At 39.1% G+C, this 14679-nt stretch overlaps 1 protein-coding gene across 3 annotated transcripts in view; it reads left to right on the plus strand.

The window, feature by feature from the left end:
* The window catches only part of LOC149453596 (ATP-binding cassette sub-family C member 5-like), a 99600-nt gene that overhangs the window by 71005 nt on the left and 13916 nt on the right, over nucleotides 1–14679 (plus strand). For all 3 annotated transcript variants that reach the window (XR_016314662.1, XM_089688094.1, XM_089688095.1), the window contains 5 exons: nucleotides 1884–2037; nucleotides 3607–3735; nucleotides 5199–5385; nucleotides 7962–8051; nucleotides 13109–13298. Coding sequence is in view for 2 of the 3 variants with exons in the window: in XM_089688094.1 (XP_089544220.1) it covers nucleotides 1884–2037; nucleotides 3607–3735; nucleotides 5199–5385; nucleotides 7962–8051; nucleotides 13109–13298 (750 nt within the window). In the remaining variant the exon portion in view is untranslated. The remainder of the gene's footprint in view (nucleotides 1–1883; nucleotides 2038–3606; nucleotides 3736–5198; nucleotides 5386–7961; nucleotides 8052–13108; nucleotides 13299–14679) is intronic.

Raw genomic sequence — 14679 nt, forward strand, 5'->3', positions numbered from 1 at the left:
TTTTCTCATTTTGTCTCTCATAGTTGAGGTCTACCTATGATGCCGATTACAGGCCTCTCTCATCTTTTTAAGTGGGAGAACTTGCACAATTGGTGGCTGACTAAATACTTTTTTGCCCTACTATATATTGTACATTCACATCAGTCCCTGCCTTCAAGTAGCTTACAGTCTAAGTACCCTAACTCACATTCATACATACACATACTAGGGCCAATTAACCTATTAGCATGTCTTGGAGTGTGGGAGCAAACCAACGCAGGCACAGGGAGAACATGAAAACTCTGTGAAGTCGGTGCCGTGGTTGGGATTCAAACCAATAACCCTAGTGCTGCTAGGTTGAAATTCTAACCACTTAGCCACTGTGCTGTTTTAATGTTGTCTTCCTCTGGTATATTCTTTTCTTCTTCTTTATTTTTGGTATATTGGAAAGGGATTTGAAAGAGGTTAGGCTCCTTGGTATGCTTTGGATACCCCAGATATATACACATTTAGCCAAGTTGTTGGTTTGAGATTTTCTAAGATCTTCTAGGAGCTGAATGAGGTACTCTCTTAGACCCTTATGTTGGACCCTTGTGTTTCAAAGTACTTGATCCATGCACCCCATGTCTTCTCAAACTGTTCTTGCTAATCTTTTTAACATGCTTGCCATTTTCTCATGAGTTAATGTCCATTAGGGTTTAGTCCTAATTAAGTCAACCTTAGATTGTACACCCCTTGAGGGTTAGGGACTGATGTGAATGTACAATATATATATGTAAAGCGCTGCGTAAATGGACAGCGCTATATAAGTACCTGAAATAAATAAAATGAATAAATAAATAAAATGGATTTTCTGAGTTTTCCATGAGCTTGCATTGAAATGATTGCTAATAAGAAGGTAAGGAAAATGTAAGTTTGTAAGTGCTTTTAGATCCCTGGGAATAATTCATTCTGTAGATCATTGCACAGCTCTTTCTAACATTTTATATTAGTTGCTGTGTAAATGAGGGAATATAGTTTCATTCTGAATTTATTCAGTCATGGGCCTTGTCACCATAAATGGAACAAAGTTCCTTGGTATCCACATGAACAGAAGCATATAGAAGTGGTCTCTAGGAAGATTATAAATAGTCACACTGGGAGAAAGCACCATCTGGAGAGAAAGTTAAAATTAGCTTCTAATAATGTATTAAATTGAGAATATCTATAAAATGCAGTTTTCATATTTGTACTTAAAGAGAATCTGTCACCAACCTAAAAAAACTACAGGTAAAAGCATAGAAAAATTAACTATTTTTAAACACTTGCTAGTGTTTTCCTTTGCATAAATAATATATTATTCGTTTGCAACGTGACTTTGAATTTGCTTGAAAAATTCTCCAGCACGGACCCCCCTCTCTGCTTGCATGTCATAGTCCTCTCTTCTTCTGGGAGTGCCTAATTACTCTCTGTGCTGACCCAGATCCTTCCTTCACCTCTCTACATAATCTTTTATGTGGTTGCCTTGGATGGAGCAAAAGGCAATACTACAGAATGTCACTTGAGTCATCTCTGAGTCTACTGTAGCTGCTGACATCATATTCAAGATGGCGGCAGACAGGGTCAGACATCTGGATGTCAACAGAAGGAAGGCTTTACAAGTACATAACATACATAAAATACGTTAAATACATATACCATATAATCTTCAGGAAAGATTGTTGTTAAAATGAATGGTCTGTTTACAGGGTGTCTTTAAGTTTGTGGTCATATGATTACAATTGGTTCATTGTAAAACAGTGAGTTCAGTGTCATTGGCTATTATATGTAGTGTTTCCTATTCAATATTAGAAAGCAACATTCAGAAAAAAAAACTCATATTCATTGCTTTTGTGTTTTATTTTGATGAATGTTCTGTGTTTCAGTTGACGTGCGACTTCCAAACCAAATGGAACAGCTTATTCAGAATATGATCCTTGTTTTCTTCTGCCTTGGTGTAATCAGCTCAGTATTTCCATTCTTTCTCTTATCTGTGGTACCTTTAAGTGTGATCTTCTATTTGGTGAACCGTGCTTCAAGGTAAGTTACAAATCTGTTGGGGCAGTGAATTTATGTGGCATTGATAAAGTAACTGAACCAGACAGCATATTACATTTGCTGTGTTATATAGCTATATACATGGGGTTTATTTACTAAAGCTGGTTCACTCAGAATCTGGTGCAGCTGTGCATGGCAGCCAATCAGCTTCTAACCTCAGCTTGTTCAATTAAGCTTTAGCAATAAAACCTGGAAGCTGATTGGTTTCTTTGCAGTGCACAAGATTCTGAGTGAACCGGATTTAGTCAATAAACCCCACTATATGGCCAAAATTAGTAGACACCTGACCATTACCCCTACCTATATTACCAAAAGTATGTGGACAACCCTCAAAATTATTGAGTTTAGGTGTTTCTAGTGAAGGGTTCTGTTAATGCTACAAAATACAAAGACATTTAAACTATTGTATAAACTTCCAACAGTTTGGGGAAGATAATTTTCTGTTGCAGCAGGACCATGCTCTTGTGCACAAAGCCAACTCAATGAAGACATGCTCTAGCATGAACTTGAGTGGCCAGCACAGTGTTTCGAGTGAAAGACTGCACAAATTTGTGAAAAGAGAGTGTAGGCTGTTAACTGCAAAGGAGACTACTTCAATATTAATTTCCTTGGTTTTGGAATGGGATCTCCAAGTTCATATTAATGTGATAGTCAGGTGTCCAGAAATGTTGGCCATATATTGTACATTTTCTCATCAATGTGTAGATTTTATTGGTCAGTATAAGACTGTGAAAAAGAGGAGAAATGCTTCCAATTCAGAAACACAATAGTTAAGGTATTACTAAACCCAGGACCCTGCATTCACTATATCTGGTCTCTCACAGTACACACAACATGGAAATGCAATTATTTTAGTGAATGTAAACTGCTAAATATCTTTTCTCATCAGCAGTTAGAGCAGTCTTGTGACTTCAGCAGAGCACTGGGTAAAGCTTGTAGGAGGCGTTCTCTTTCTGCTCTAGAAGGATGCAAAACCCCTGACCCTTTGTCTGGACAGTGCTGATTGGCCCTGTGCTGATCACATGCACTCTCCCAAGAAAAAAAAACCTCTCTAGCAATACACACTAAACTGAGCGTGTGCATGTGGCTACGGGTTCAGTCTGTCCTATCAAGTGGACATCTGAACAAGAGGAGGGGCAGAGAAAACAGGATCAAATGGCCTTTTTACACAATGCAGAGGATTAACCCCTTAGGTTCCACAGTGAGTATAACAAGCAAGTTCCTCTTTAATTACTGGTCCCCCGCTCCCTATGAGGAATTGGCACCTTTGATGAGAGAGGGGGGAGCAGGGACCTGATTTTGACAGGTACCCGCTCCCACTTCCGCTGCAATCGCATAGGCTATCAGAAGTGGAAGTTGTCTTCCCCCATCTCTCCCCTTAGTCTTCTGGGACACTTGACAGGTCCCAGAAGACTATGGGACCATTCACAAGCGGCAGTGCTATTTGTGCATGCAGTGGGCACCCAAATGTGAAGTCACAAGCTGTTGTGTACACAAGTATCTCCTTGTTCGCTAAGACTGTGTGTGTCAGTATTATCCTTTATTTTACAGAGTGCTGATTCGTGAACTTAAACGTTTGGATAATATAAGCCAGTCTCCATTTATATCTCATATTACATCAACACTACAAGGAATAACAACCATCCAAGCCTTCAGTAAATCAAGTGACTGCATTCTTAAGTAGGTTTAAAAAGCCATATTATATAAGTTAATACTAATTCATGGTTTTAATTTTTGGGGCATCTGGTTACTTCCTTTGTTTAGATACTACATAGTGATCACCATCCAATCAATGATACAAAGTAAGGTGGGTGCATAGCTCACACTACAGTACTTTGTGGTGCCCCTATCATACAGAAAAAAAATGTTTCTGATGTTTATAAAGTATCTCTACACTTTAGAGAAAACATTTCATTTTAGGGTGTTTTAAACCACTGCTTGTACAGTGCACTAAGTTGCTGCACCCTTGTTTTTTTGAGGAGCCCTATACTGAGTTGAATATGCTCTTGAGCTCCAGAAGATTTTACTCTCTTCATGACTAGGCCATTTTTTCCTATGCTCTGAGCTAATTTAATTGGTAATTGCATGGTCATGCAACACTGTACTCAAACAAAATTTTTATAAGTTTTTTCACATAAATCAAGCTGTCTTTTGGTGGTATTTGATCACCACTGTGTTTTTTATTTTTTGCGATATAAACAAAAAAAGACAGAAAATTTTGAAAAAAAACCCCACTTTCTGCTATAACACATATCCAATAAAAAGATTTCAAAAATCAAATTTCTTCATAAATCTAGGCCAAAATGTATTCTGCTACATGTCTTTGGTGAGAAAAAAAATTCCTAAAAAGTGTATATTGATTGGTTTATGTGAATGTGGTATATATTAGAATTTTTATTTATTTATTTTTTTATACTACTAATAGCGGTGATCAGCAATATAAAATGGGACTGCGATAGTACGGCGGGCAACTAATACAGTGTTCAATGATAATACTATAGACTGTCACTGTACTAATGACACTGGCTGGGAAGTGGTTAACATCTAAGACAATCAAGGGGTTAAATGCGTGCCTAACAATGTGTAATGTTATGTGCTGCTTTTACTAAGGCATCCCTTTGTTTCTCATCCCTGGGGTGAGAAACAGAGAGATTGTTCCCTCTGTACAGAGCCCTGTGTTGATTGTTAACACAGAGCCCTGTGTTGATTGTTAACACAGGGCTCAGGTCTATGATTGGAGACAACCGATCAGCAGGTCCTGGCCATGAATCCTTGGATGGGACCTGCTGACAGATTCCACCTGTGTACAATCAAAGCGGGTGTTGTGGGGAGCGCATGCACATGCCCTAAACAAGGAAGCAGGCAGTGACATACCAGTACATTGGGGGTGCTCAGTTCGGAAGTGGATATGAAGACCATGCTCTTGCTGAATGACATGCAGATAATTATGTATTTTTGTAAGGTACTGTATATGGCTATAATTCTCCTACAGTGACTAACACATAAGGGTGAAATAAATGTAGTGCTACTTATGGATTTTGAAAAGTGACTGTTATCCATTATACTTTATATATATATATTGAATTTGGGCTTTGTGTTGCCAGTTGGTTTTAATACAATGTGCTGTTCTCTACTTGTTTCAGGTATCAGAAACTACTGGATGTGAACCAATCTCCATACTTTCTCTTTAGCTGTGCTATGCGATGGCTAGCAGTACGCCTGGATCTGATCAGCCTTGCTGTCATTACTGTAACTGCAGTATGTGTGGTGCTCATGCATGGAAAAATAGCTCCAGCTTATGCAGGCCTAGCTATGTCATATGCTGTACAGGTACTGCACTGAAGATTGTGATCTGCCTCTTGCTGTGTCTAGTGCATTCCAGTCTAGTCTAGTTTACTGAATAACTCCACTTTTGTTAAGAAAAAAACTATCTCCTCTGGGTGACCATTGTACATTGCAGGGATTTTAACATTGCTGAATCCTACTTGTTTCTGCTCAGAAGAAACCTGCTCTTTGTTTGACAGTGCCCTTTGCAGAATGATTCTGAATGAGAGTGACTGGTTCAATATAAGCAGCTAGAGCACGCACAGTGCTCTTATGACAAAAGTTGCAGTGTCTGCATCCCTTTAGAAGTAATTAACCCTTAGAGAGTACCTCACCAAAAAATTATTTTTCGTTGAAGAGGATGCCTAAAATCTGACTTGTGCAGAGTTTTTGAGACACAAACAGGAAATTACATTTTGGAGGCATTCTGTATACCAGTGGTCTCCAAACTGCGGCCTGTGGGCTCATTGGTCCTGACGAAGCTGAGTAAGATACGTCCATCAGTGAAATGCGTTGATGTCATACGTCAGTGACATCACGGCGGCCTACGCACATCGGTGCCACACACCCGATCTTGGGTGGGATACGGACACGGGATACGGAGCATTGTGCTCACATTTGGCGTCTACTGATCACCAACAGCACTGATTGACAGCGAAGCTGACTACCTTAGTTCCCGAAGTTGGCGGCTGCCAGACATGTAAGTTGGATATCGAAGGAATGCTATACTGGCAGTATCTGACCGTAAAGGTGGTGAGTGACATCCTTCTCACACCATAGGTCACATCATTGACAGGAATTAATATCCATGTCTGTCTGGCTGTAGCCTTATTGACTTTTCTCCTGTTACTACCTCACTACAGGATTGGGACAGTGCATTACGTCCAAGAGCCGGTGCATTGCACCCTGGTCATGCAGCAAGGAATTCTTGATCACTTTCACTGTCATCTCATCATCAGGGAGTGACACTACCATTGATTTCTGGTAGACCACCTAAGTATATTGGAGTATACACAAGCAGGGCTCTGCTTTTACAGTCTTACACGGCGGCAGCCTTGTGAACTTCTTTCTGTTCACCACTTCTACACTCATTACAAGTTTATGGCCATTACTCTACACAATTGTGTTGATCCATGTCCTTTAGGACCTGTTTATCATGCCCATTGTACTATGATGATTACCAACCTACTTCAGCTACCACCAGGACAGTGTTCCTATTGTTGTTACATGGCATTTGTTTACAGGAATATTAATATGGCTATTTCCTTCTGTCTCCATATTTGATTTATACTTAGTTACATGGTCATTCCAGTTCAGCTTCGCTGGTAACCTAGTAGGGCTCTTATGTCCACATTCTTGATGTTACATATGTGCTATTATAATGATTGGTATACAGCCAGTTTGCATTTTTGAATGTCCATTTCCCACCACTGTGGTGCACCCTGTTGTGCTTCTGCTGCTGATTCAAAAGACTAGCATGTTGTTGATCCAGCAGCATAGCATCATTTCAGGCCTGCCATGATGTCTCCTTGTTTTATTTTTATGTTTTAGGTTGTTTTGGGTTATGTCTTTATTGAGGTGATGGTGATCGCAGCTCTTACTTGAGTATTTTTCATGTGCAATTTTGCTAATAAAGCATATTTTTCAAGACTAATTCAGTATCGCATTGTCCTTTTTGTAGCCACTTTTTTTGTGAATTCTCCATTCACAATTTTCTTTTTTGTAGGTTTTTTTGGTTATTGGGCAAAACTATTGTGTAATTCATGCGATACTAACTATTGTTGGAGCCTCTGACCTTTACTGTTATTCAGGTGTAGCCCTTTGTCTGCCTTTATCTGGCCCCTGGGGCACTATTGCTTCCCCAAAACACTATTCTCAGTCTGACACCAACAATGGGGCACCATTCCTCCCATGAACACAATGATAGGACAATATTTCTTCCCCTGATATCAACAATTGACACTGTTCCTCCCACAGACACCAATGATGGGGCATAATTCCTTCCACTGACACCAACAATGGGGTACTATTCCTTCCACAGATACCAACATTTCACACTATTCCTTTCACTCATATGAATGATGAAGCATTGTTTACTCCCACTGAAGCAACAGCATTTTTTACTCACAACGGCAACAGTCCAGCCCCCCGAAAAGTCTGTAAGACAGTAAACTTGCCCTTTGTTTAGAAAGTTTGGAGACCCCTGCTGTATACCAGTGGTGTACATAACCCCTCCACGTTGTCAAATAGCATTGAATTGTGCAGAAAATTACAGCTACAGATTGAAAAGGAAAGGTACTTTTTAATAACAATAAATTACAATATAGCTTGTGTAGTAATTATATAGGCTTTAATATTTACTATATTTTATTTTCCAATAAAGTGGAGTTACCCTTTAAATTATTGTATGAAAAGACTAACTTCCAAGGTTTAGTAACCCCCTGCAACTAAAGTTTTGTTTAGTGCAGTTGGAATCATAAAAGACAAGTTCAAACTGGCTGCTGTAGACTAGAGCACCTACTGTTACATTGCTCTTACTACATACAGAACTTTTCATGTGACTGTGTGTTTTGATCTTTCAGCTTACAGGGCTCTTCCAATATACTGTTCGTTTAGTGACAGAAACAGAAGCCAGATTTACTTCAGTTGAAAGAATGAATTACTATATTAAGGTAATATATTATATTGTAAAGCACTGAGCCAACTGTTGGCGCTATATAAATCCTGTATAATAATAATAATTTTATTATAAAAGGTAATACTGTTAATGTATCTGGAATCAGGAAAATATTGAAATGATTAATACTAATAGTATTGATTTTTTTTAATCAATACTACTATTCTTTTGAATGTTGTATATTTTAGTTGCCATTGCTGTTGTAGCCCATAAGTGTAATAGATATTTCAGTAGTCTTTTTTTTTTATTGATTAGTGTTGACATTGCTGGCATTTGAAGAATACTGATGCCATACCTGTAGAAATAACATATACAATAATGTATATGAAAGGTGTAACACATATATCATTAGTGCAATGCTTTGAAATGCTTACCAATGCACTGCCACTTTAACATGTGATAAGTCCAGAAGTATAGCTAGTGTTTAATAAATGTAAACATCTGGGGAAAAGTAGAGATTGCCCATATCAACCAGGTTACTTGATTAATTATTCCAGTAAATAATAGGTGAAACCTATTGTAATGGGAAACCTGCTCAATTGTTTCCAGATTCATTTAGCCCAGTTTTTATTCACCAGCAATAAGTCTACTTACTCTGTTTCTAATAGACATGAACATAGTACAGGTACCCTCAAAGTAAAATAATGGTTGTTGAGTACTTCTGAAGCCTCTAATGTGCTGAACTTTCCTAGTAGTGGAGTTACTACTACTACTAATATTATTATTATTTTAGTTGCTTTGTATAATTGCAATTTTCAGGTGAATGTTTTTGGTACATCAACATCATCGGCATGACCATACGTCACACCTCACAGTGATTGCCCTTTGTAACATTTAACTGGAAAAGCCCCATTCTACAGGGTGTTCCCTGTAAATGTTTTAACTGGACTGGCACAGTCCAAATTCCACTACTACTACTGAGAAGTGCATGTTACATGAACTTTAAAGGTTTACGTAACTGTGATGTTACTGGTTTCCCAGGAAATAATCAGTTACACCAAAGTATGAACTTTTAGTAATCCTTATGTTTACTTTTCTACATGATACAACAATTCATTTACGTATTTGTTTTAGCTTTAGACTGTACAGCTTTTTTTTTCATCTGGATATGCCTGTTACACATGCCTTGTCCATTGGCAAGATTTAAACTCTAATTTCTTGAAACATGCCTTTCACAGCTTGTATTTCTACAGACCACTATCGGGAAATTACCTGCTATTACGTTAAACCCCTATGATTTATTAGAGCCACTTGTACAGATTCTTTAAAAAAAGCATGAATTTCCAGCTTCATTTTATGCCCTACAGAATGACTGCTAAACTCAGATTGGTTGTTTTAAGTACCAGCTAAATAAATACTTCTTCTAGCAGATTTTAATATATTTATAAACGATATAGGGTCTGGGATTAAAAATACCATTTCAGTCTTTGCAGATGACACCAAGCTGTGCAGTGGGATAATGTCCTTGGAAAAATCAGTATGTAAATGGATGAAAAACTGGCTAAAAGATCGTATTCAGAGAGTAGTGGTCAATGATTCTTACTCTGAATGGTCTAGGGTTGTTTTGACCCTTACTTTTTAATATATTTATAAACGATATAGGGTCTGGGATTATAAATCCCATTTCAGCCTTTGCAGATGACACCAAGCTGTCTGGTGGAATAACATCCTTACAGGATGTCTTCAATTTACAAGCCAACCTCAATGCACTGTTTAATTGGGCAACTATGTGGCAAATTACCCTTTATGTTGATAAATGTAAGGTTATGCACTTGGGGGCTAAGAATATGCATGCATCAGACATACTGGGGGCTGGGGGGGGAGGGTTACAACTGGGGGAATCAATGGTGGAGAAGGATCTGGGGGTTCTGGTAGATCACAAGCTTAATAATGGCATGCAATGCCAAGCTGCGGTTTCTAAAGCAAGCAAAATCCTCTCTTGCATTAAAAGACGTGTAGACTACAGAGAGAGAGATATCATATTACCCCTGTACAAATCATTAGTAAGACCTCATCTGGAATATGCAGTTCAATTTTGGGCACCAATTCATCAAAAACATTGGGGAACTGAAGAAAGTAAAGAGAAGGGCGACCAAACTGATAAGAGGCATGGAGGAGCTCAGCTATGAGGAAAGATTAGAGGAACTGAATTTATTCTCTCTTGAGAAGAGGAGATTAAGGGGGGATATGATCAACATGTATAAATACATCAGTGGTTCATATAGTTATTCACTTTGAGGTCATCAGAGAGGGCAAGGGGGCATTCTTTACATCTGGAGGAAAAGAAATGTAATCTCCAAATACAGAAAGGTTTCTTCACAGTAAGAGCTGTGAAAATGTGGAATAGACTCCCTCAAGAGTTGGTTCTGGCCAGCTCAGTGGATTTCTTTAAAAATGGCCTGGATTCTTTCTTGGATACACAGAATATAACTGGTTACTAACATTTATAGGTAAAGTTGATCCAGGGAATATCCAATTGCCTGTCGGGGGATCAGGAAGGAACTTTTTCCCCTGCAGGAACAAATTGGATCGTGCTTTGCTGGGTTTTTTGCCTTTCTCTGGCTCAACTGTGGGTATAGGATTATAACTTTTTTAATGGTTGAACTGGATAGACTTTTGTCTTTTTTCAGATTCATTAGAATCTTTCCTTAATAGACCAAATTAAACATTTCCTATGCTTTTCTGTCTGAAAAAGTCTATCTTAAAAGTTTCATTTGTTTATGAAGCTGTTCTAGGCTGTTTCTCCACTAATGTTTGCTAGAGTAGAGAAAATAAAGAACAATCCACTCTAACTATTTTGGGAATGTCCTCATTGTGCCAGTTCCTTTAATAGGCTATCTGTTTCCATTATCGTTTTACACTTACATTACATCTCTATATACAGGACTGTTATAAACTACACAAGGCAAACAAAATATGAATATAATGATTAAATAGGGTGAATTGTAATAAATGATAAAGCAGTTTTTAGCCGACCTTCATAGACTTACCTCTCAGACCTGATACGAGTTGTGGCAGAAAATGTGAGAATTGAAAAAAATATTGGAAATGGTCATATTTATTGGAGACACTGTTTTCTCTGAGCATAGATGGATTTAAGTGTGCGATCTATGCCATTCTGAATGTCCTAGCTAAATTAGTGACTGGTTGAATGTCTGATCTATTTTTAGTGAGTTGACATTTACTTTTTTGTTTGTCTACTTTAGACCCAAGGGTATAATGGTCTCAAAGTGGCATCAAAATGAAAGAAAAAATTGAGCACCTAAAGAAATCTAATTTTTTAAAAATTTAAACTTTGATTAGCAGTATAAAGCACACTTGAGCATTGTAAATAGAGTTCTAAAATAGACTACATTGCCAAATGTATTGGGACACCCCTCCGTATCATTGGATTCAGGTGTTCTAATCACCTCCATGGCCACAGGTGTATAAAATCAAACACCTAGGCATGCAGACTGCTTCTACAAACATTTGTGAAAGAATGGGTCGCTCTCAGGAGTGAATCCAAGCATGGTACCGTGATATGTTGCCACCTGTGCAATAAGTCCATCCGTGAAATTTCCTTGCTTCTAAATATTCCACAATCAACTGTTTGTGGTATTATAACAAAGTGGAAGCAACTGGGAACAACAGCAACTAAACCACGAAGTGGTAGGCCATGTATAATGACAGAGCGGGGTCAGCGCATGCTGAAGCGCACAGTGCGCAGAAGTCACCAACTGTCAGCAGAGTCAATAGCTAAAGACCTCCAAACTGCATGTGGCCTTCAGATTAGCACAACAACAATGCATAGGGAGCTTAATGCAATGGCTTTCCATGGGCGAGCAGCTGCATCAAAGCCTTACATCACCAAGTGCAATGCAAAGCATCAGATGCAGTGGTGTAAAGCACGCCGCCACGGCACACTAGAGCAGTGGAGACGTTCTCTGGAGTGATGAATTGCGCTTCTCTGTCTGGCAATCCAATGGACATGTCTGGGTTTTGCGTTTGCCAGGAGAACGGTACTTGCCTGACTGCACTGTGCCAAGTGTACAATTTGGTGGATGGGGATTATGGTATGGAGTTGTTTTTCAGGGGTTGGACTTGGCCCCTTAGTACCAGTGAAGGGAACTCTTAAGGAATCAGCATACCAAAACATTTTGGACAATTTCATGCTCCCAACTTTGTAGGAATTGTTTCGGGATGACCCCTTCCTGTTCCAACATGACTGCACACCAGTGCACAAAGCAAGGTCCATAAAGGCATGGATGAGCGAGTATGGGGTGGAGGAACTTGACTGGACTGCACAGAATCCTGACCTCAACATGATAGAACACCTTTAGGATGAATTAGAACGGAGACAGCGAGCCAGGCCTTCTCGTCTGAGATCAGTACCTGACCTTACAAATGCACTTCTGGAAGAATGGTCAAACATTCCCATAGACACACTCCTAAACCTTGTGGACAGCCTTCCCAAAAGAGTTGAAGCTGTTATAGCTGCAAAGGGTGAGCCAGCCGTATGGACTAAGACTGGGATGCCATTAAAGTTCATGTGCGTGTAAAGGCAGGCATCCCAATACTTTTGGCAATATAGTGTACATATCTATTTTACAATTTGAAACAAAACCTTTGTTTATCAGGGTAAATAGTTGACAGCTACAGTTCAATGGGTGAATTAATAGAGTTACAGGGCACCCCTTTTCCCCAAGACAAAATTCTGTATCAGGCCTAGAGGTAGCCATTATTGCACACCAGGTTGGAGGCCTGGAAGAACACGTTCCTAATGATTCTTTGTGGAGGCTAACAAGGCTAACCTTTGGTAATAGGTACATCATACATGTCTTGCCCTGGGGCCCTCAGTACTGTAGGTTGTGTATCCTACTAACTATACAGTATGCCAATGTATTAATCTGGAGATTTACATAAAGTCCTTTGTTTACTTTAATCAGTCATAAGTAGATACAGTCATCCAATAAGTCATAGAAAGTAGTAGAACAGAATCTATATGCTGGTGTGATCTTATTAAGCTTGTCACCTATAATGCAAACAGTCTTTTACTCTTTATTTTCCCAGAATCTGGAGTCAGAAGAAACTTGCCCTGAACCAATAAAGTCACCACCCAAAGAATGGCCTGAAAAAGGGGAAATAACATTTGAGAATGTTGATATGCGTTATCGTGACAACCTACCATTGGTGTTGAAGAAAATATCGTTCAATGTTAAACCAGAAGAAAAGATAGGAATAGTGGGGAGAACAGGATCAGGTTCGTCTTTACAAATGTGCATAATTAATCTTACACTGAAATAATAATTGTTGATTCACACTTCTCATTATGTCTAATATTATATAGCATTGATATACTCGTACTCAAATTACCAGGCAGACATGCTCAATGTTAAAACTTTTGCTAGCAGTGACCCCTATCAGCCAATATGCTGGGTCTGTTTCAAATAATCAGCTAGGGAACTCTGAAGCCAGGTATGAAAAAGACTGTTGCTACAACCTATGCAAATACATAGCTTTACAGATTATTCTGTACATAAACATTTGTTTATTGATCCAGCACCCTAAAATTGCAGTTTCCATAGGACTGCTTCATTGAATGAAATTCAAATGCAAGTACCCTTTGTAGGTGCTTTACTGGAAGGCCATAGAGCAGCAATGGGCAAACTACGGCCCGCGGACCGTATACGACCCGGCGGACCTTTTAATCTGGCCCGCGGAGCGTGGCAAACATCGGCTGTCAGAATGTGTGTAGGCGGGGCAGCGCGAGGAACGTGAGGGGAGCTAGGCTCCTCTCAGTCCGCCCTGAAGACCGGAACGGTGCGGGAACACGGCGAGAGGAACGCGTGGAGCAAAGGTAAGTAAATTGACACAGGGGGGACTTGGCTTACTACTTGGGGGGGAATAGTACTATGGGGGATGAAATACTATATGAGGGATGAATTAATATGGGGGATGAATTAATATGGGGAATGAATTACTATAGGGGGGATGAATTACTATAGGGGGGATGAATTACTATAGGGGGGATGAATTACTATGGGGGGGATGAATTACTATGGGGGATGAATTACTATGGGGGATGAAATACTATATGAGGGATGAATTAATATGAGGGATGAATTACTATAGGGGGGATGAATTACTATATGGGGGATGAATTACTATGGGGGATGAATTACTATATGGGGGATGAATTACTATATGGGGGATGAATTACTATGGGGGATGAATTACTATATGGGGGATGAATTACTATATGGGGGATGAATTACTATGGGGGATGAATTACTATATGGGGGATGAATTACTATATGGGGGATGAATTACTATGGGGGATGAATTACTATATGGGGGATGAATTACTATATGGGGGATGAATTACTATGGGGGATGAATTACTATATGGGGGATGAATTACTATGGGGGATGAATTACTATATGGGGGATGAATTACTATATGGGGGATGAATTACTATGGGGGATGAATTACTATATGGGGGATGAATTACTATATGGGGGATGAATTACTATGGGGGATGAATTACTATATGGGGGATGAATTACTATATGGGGGATTAATTACTATATGGGGGATTAATTACTATGCTTATTATGGGGGAATATTACTATACTTACTA

This window comes from Staurois parvus, unplaced genomic scaffold (genome assembly GCF_062004578.1).
Source record: "Staurois parvus isolate SC_StPar_1 unplaced genomic scaffold, SC_StPar_1.0 ptg000446l, whole genome shotgun sequence".
NCBI lineage: Eukaryota > Metazoa > Chordata > Amphibia > Anura > Ranidae > Staurois > Staurois parvus.